At 42.2% G+C, this 4,974-nt stretch overlaps 1 protein-coding gene across 4 annotated transcripts in view; it reads left to right on the top strand.

Moving 5' to 3' along the window:
- The window catches only part of Nsun6 (NOP2/Sun RNA methyltransferase 6), a 47,892-nt gene extending 43,891 nt beyond the window's left edge, over positions 1–4,001 (top strand). For all 4 annotated transcript variants that reach the window (XM_008824124.3, XM_017795853.2, XM_017795852.2 and 1 more), the window contains 2 exons: positions 2,020–2,145; positions 3,754–4,001. In XM_008824124.3, coding sequence (XP_008822346.1) covers positions 2,020–2,145; positions 3,754–3,987 — 360 coding nt within the window. In that variant the 3' untranslated portion in view covers positions 3,988–4,001. The remainder of the gene's footprint in view (positions 1–2,019; positions 2,146–3,753) is intronic.
- Positions 4,002–4,974: the final 973 nt, after the last annotated feature.

Genomic DNA, 4,974 nt, shown 5'->3' with positions numbered 1-4,974 from the left:
TAATTCAACAGTGAACCTAAAAATTTTATAGCCACTTTTGAAAGAGATGTATCTTTGCTCTGGAAACTGTTATTGAGTATGTTAAAGCTTAATGAAATGCTTCTTCAAAAAATAAAAAATATATATATAATAAAAAAAGAGAAAACTGGCTGAGTTGTTCATGCCTAGTTGCTAATTGACACAAAGAATTCAATATAAATACAGTACTTTTTATATGGCTCCTGGTTTAGTTATCAGATTAAAAACTGGGCGTGGTGGTGCATAGCTTTAATCCCAGCACTTGAGAGGCAGAGGCAGGCAGATCACTGAGATTGAGGCCAACCTGGTCTATGCAAGTTCCAGGCCAACTGGGGCTCAAGAGAGACCTTGTCTGAAAAACAAACAAACAAAAAAGTAGTAAGTCTAGGGGCTGGAGAGACGGCTCAGCAGTAGAGAGTGCTGGCTGCTCTTGCAGAGGATCCAGGTCCAGTTCCCAGCATCCACATGGTGGCTAACTATCTATAAATCCAGTTCCGTCACCCTTTTGTAGCTTCCAAGGGCAGCAGGCATGTACATGGTACACATGCATACATGCAGGCAAACACTCATACACATAAAAGATTTTCAAAGTAGTAGTAAGTCTAATAGAGGCAAACACATTATTAAAATGGGTAGTGATAACACCCAGCCTAGACTGCAGGAGGAGCATTAAGAGCTGCACATTTGATGGATCTCCTACATTTCAGAAGATGCACAGAGAGAATTCTTGAAGGTTTCTGTCAGTTTTTTCAGATTGACTCATTTGATTTCAAAGTATCAAGCACTTTTAATTTTTTAAATGTATGTGTGTGTGTGTGTGTGTGTGTGTGTGTGTGTGTGTGTGTCTGCTTGTCTGTATCTGTGCCATCTACATGCAGAGGTCTGCAGAGGCCACAAGAGGGTGCTAGAACCCCTGGAACGGAATTTACAGGCAGTTGTGAGCTGCCATGGGTGCTGGAAACTGAACCCAGTTCCTCTGTAAGAGCAGCAAGTACTCTTATCTGCTGAGCCCCAGTATAAAGAACTTTTGATGGGAGATTAATTCATTATTTCTTCTCTGCACTCCAGTGATAATACATATAATACAGCAACAATGAGTGTACTCTTAATTGTTAGTGTCTGAAGTCTCTGAGTGCATTTCTGTTCATTTCTTTGTCTCCTTTCATACACAGAGGAAACGCTGGGTATAGGTCATGTAGCTAGTTTTCTAGTCTTCAGAGCGCACATCCTTCAAGTTAAGACAGCAAGCAGCACAGAGGATTCCCAGCCAAGTCCACTGTGACCTGAGGCTAAATTAAGATACTGCTTTATTTATTTATGTGCTTTTTGCTTTCTGTTGTTATTCCTTTTACGTCATAGTAAAAATGGGAATTCAATAAGGCTGTTAAGAGTAGATACATGACATCAGTGCAGAGGGCCAGCTGACCATGTGTAAGGGAGAGCAGGCATGCCATGTGGCGTGGCAGAGGTCAACTGAGGACATGGACGTGCACATCAGACCTGTCTTGATTTGAGCCCTGGCTCCTGCACATAAGTTACTTTACGTACACTGATTTTAATACTGGAGAAAGGGAGCACACACCTCCATCTGGTAGCGGCACTGTATTGGAAATAGTAGCCTGCCCTCATGACTGGAAAGGATTCATTAAGAATATCCATGCCATGCGTTAGGTATGACAGCCAGGTACTGACAAGGGAACTGAATACAGGACTATGGGATTCGGAAAGGCAACCTGGCCTGAAATGTCGATTTGTAAGATTTAGCATAAAGGTGATTAGGGAAGTAACTGAAGATTGTATGTGAGAGGCTTAGTCCACGTGGACTGTGAGCATTCCCAGTGTGAAGGCTGTACAGTGCAGAATCCTTACTACAAAGGACAGCATTTTATTGCTCTCACATAGTTGGAAGTCACGGTGTGTTTTCTATGACATCCATCCAGATGTTTATGTGGTTTTAGCATGCGCACAGTTTGTACACCGTTTGATCCTGGCTTTCTTTAGGCAGTTGAGCTCCTGAGGCCAGCGGGAGTGCTGGTTTACAGCACATGCACGGTAACTCTGGCCGAAAATGAAGAACAAGTTGCCTGGGCCCTCACAGCCTTCCCGTGCCTTCAGCTCCAAGCCCAGGTGAGACCATTTCCATTTCCCTATGTAATCTGGTAACTCTCAGAACATGGAGTGCAGTGGCACATACAGGGTGTTATGAAAACACAAGTGAAGATGATGGGGCACACTGTCTTCACAAGAATATTTCTGTATTCAAATCCACTTTAGCCTGAGCACAGGGATTTGCACATCCTGGTGACAAAGTTTTTCCTCCTCTCTGTACTCTGCCACTGTGTAAAGTGGGTCAGAGCTTGAGGATACTTTTGCAGTCGTTTATTCTGCTTACTGTTGCTAACAGTGTACCTCTTAAAATGGCTTTTTGTTTCCTTTCCAGTCCTACATGTTTTCTGATTTGGGAAAAGTGGAGCATTTTTTTCCTTTCTGCCACATCAGGTCGCAAACATACTTTCACAGCCGTGGGCTGTGAGATACCAAAGACTGCCAAGGGGACAAAAAGTGCCTCTCTGTAGTCTTTACATGACATATATGATATTTGTAAATCTCCTTTGTAATTTGTTTCAAAAAGCACTAGTCTTATTCTGTTATAACTTTTATTAAGACAATTTGATTCAGCTTTGAGATAATCAAATCAATAATGATGATACTCCCATTCAGAGGCATTAAACATCCGGCCGCTTTGGTTCCTATACAGAATTCAAGTAGGTAATCAGAATACAGTGATGAGGACAACCTGGAAATGGTTCCTGGACTCAAAATTCAAGATAACTGCATTGTAGATGAAGACTTTGGACTACAGGGAAGTGGTATAAAGAAGTAAACACATACATTCCATCACTTCCATGGATAATTAGGTTTTCTTAACATAGTTTCTTCTGAAAACCTGCCTACATTAACATATGAACACTTGTCTATGAAATGCTAGCTTATTAGCTTATGGATCTTTGGCACCAGTAATCTTCAATCACTAAGTTCCTTATGACTGTGTAGTCCTTTAAACTAGATGGTACATCCTTAGTTGATGTATCCTCTTCTAATGTGCGTTCTTCTAGTGCACTTAAAACAAAACTTTTATCATAGAGTGGGTGTGGTTAAAGGCCTTTTATTTTTCTAACACACATGGGGAGGTTGGACAACTTGTGGGAGTCAGTTCTCTCCTACCATGGGGGTCCGTCAGGAGCCCTACCCACTGAGTGATCCCACCAGTCCTAGGAAAGGCATTTTCGGTTCTTAAGGGACTTCTTTCACTTTTAGAAAATGATGAAAGTGTTCTTTTGCTTTATTGATAAAGTTGCACTTATTGAGTGTCCACAGTATGCCACGCCTGATATCACTGTCCTCATTTAAGAACTGAGTATTTTATCTATTTCTTATGTAAGGAAAGGGGAGTTGGGTTAAGGCATCATAGCTGAAGTGTGCTAGACGTCATGCAGTGTCCTTGTAGTTGATGAGCATGTGGGTTGATACGTATTCTTTCATCAGGTGGTCATATATTACAACTCCCACACTCCCCAGAACATAGCATGTACATCCCACAGAAGTAAAAGTATTAACTCTTACTTCTGGAAGATGTCACACACTCAACTCCCTTTGTCTTTTAACTTTTTTTTTTTTACCAGGCCAACTTACAGTTTTAGGATATTCAGCCATTTTTACTCATTTTCCCATCAGGAACCACGGATTGGAGGAGAAGGAATGGTAGGAGCTGGCCTCTCGCCAGAGCAGCTGAAACAGCTGCAGCGGTTTGACCCATCTGCTGTGCTGTTACAGGACATGGACACCGAGTCTCTCAGAGACTCCAGAAGAGAAGACATGATTCTGCTGGCAAATAAGGATTGTATAGGTTTCTTTATTGCAAAATTTCTAAAATGTAAAAGCACAGGAGAGAAAGCTTCTCAGAAATGAAAATTCCAAAAATTTTCTGGTTTGTGGTGGTTTTTTTTTTCTTAAACCAAGTGTTGTCAGGCCAGCCTAGTGACAGCATGGTTGCTAAGGAAATAGGAAAATGCTTACAGTTTCCCTGGGATCAGACAAGAAGAAATGCATGTGTGCCCCTGGGGAGGGGGCAGTGCTGTGAAATTATAGCTTGGTTTATAAATGATTTGTTTTCTTAATGAATTTACTGAGTATAAAGAAAATGAGTTCTACTGGTCATGGTGGTACATGCCTTTAGTCACTTGAGTCACAACACTCAAGAGGCAGAGGCAGCAGATCTCTGTGAGATAGAGGCCAGGCTGGTCCCTATAGCAAGTTCCAAGCCAGCTGGGGCTACAGGGAGACCCTGTCTCAAAAACCAGTTCCTTGGATCTGTCTGGAACATATTTACTGTTGAAATCTATGTTTTAATGTGTGACTACTAGTCTTTCTAATGTGAAAAAAGAGTGAGTCTAAAAATGGCAGGATAAAATTGACATTTAATATGGCTATGAATATCCCCAAGTTGGTAAGTTACTTCAGAATTCAGGGCATGGGTGGTAGGTATAACATTGTGCACCGGTAGCTAAGGTAAGTAGGCTTGTTACCTGACCTCCTGCCCCCAACCCCACTTACTAATTCTAAATTGAGCCGCTTTTAATTTTTTAAGAAATATTATCACTGTGTGTGTATGATCTGTGTGACAGGGGGCTGTTCATGCCACAGCCTACATATGGAGGTCAGAGGACAATTTTCAGCAGTCAGTTCTCTGTCCACTTTGGGTTCTGAAGCTCAGACTCAGGTCATCAGACTTGAGTGGCAAGTGCTTCTATCTGCTGAGCTGCTAGAAACATGCTGGGTGAGGAGGAGAATGGGGGTGCTGGCACCAAGAACCCGCCCAGCACCTCCTGGGCCAGGGATTTCCCTGCTGAGCACAGTTTCACAGAACAACAGCTTCAGACAGCTCTGTCTTACCAA

Source organism: Nannospalax galili, unplaced genomic scaffold (genome assembly GCF_000622305.1).
Source record: "Nannospalax galili isolate Female #2095 unplaced genomic scaffold, S.galili_v1.0 scaffold1569, whole genome shotgun sequence".
Taxonomy (NCBI): Eukaryota; Metazoa; Chordata; class Mammalia; order Rodentia; family Spalacidae; genus Nannospalax; species Nannospalax galili.
This window is presented reverse-complemented; position numbering and strand designations above follow the sequence as displayed.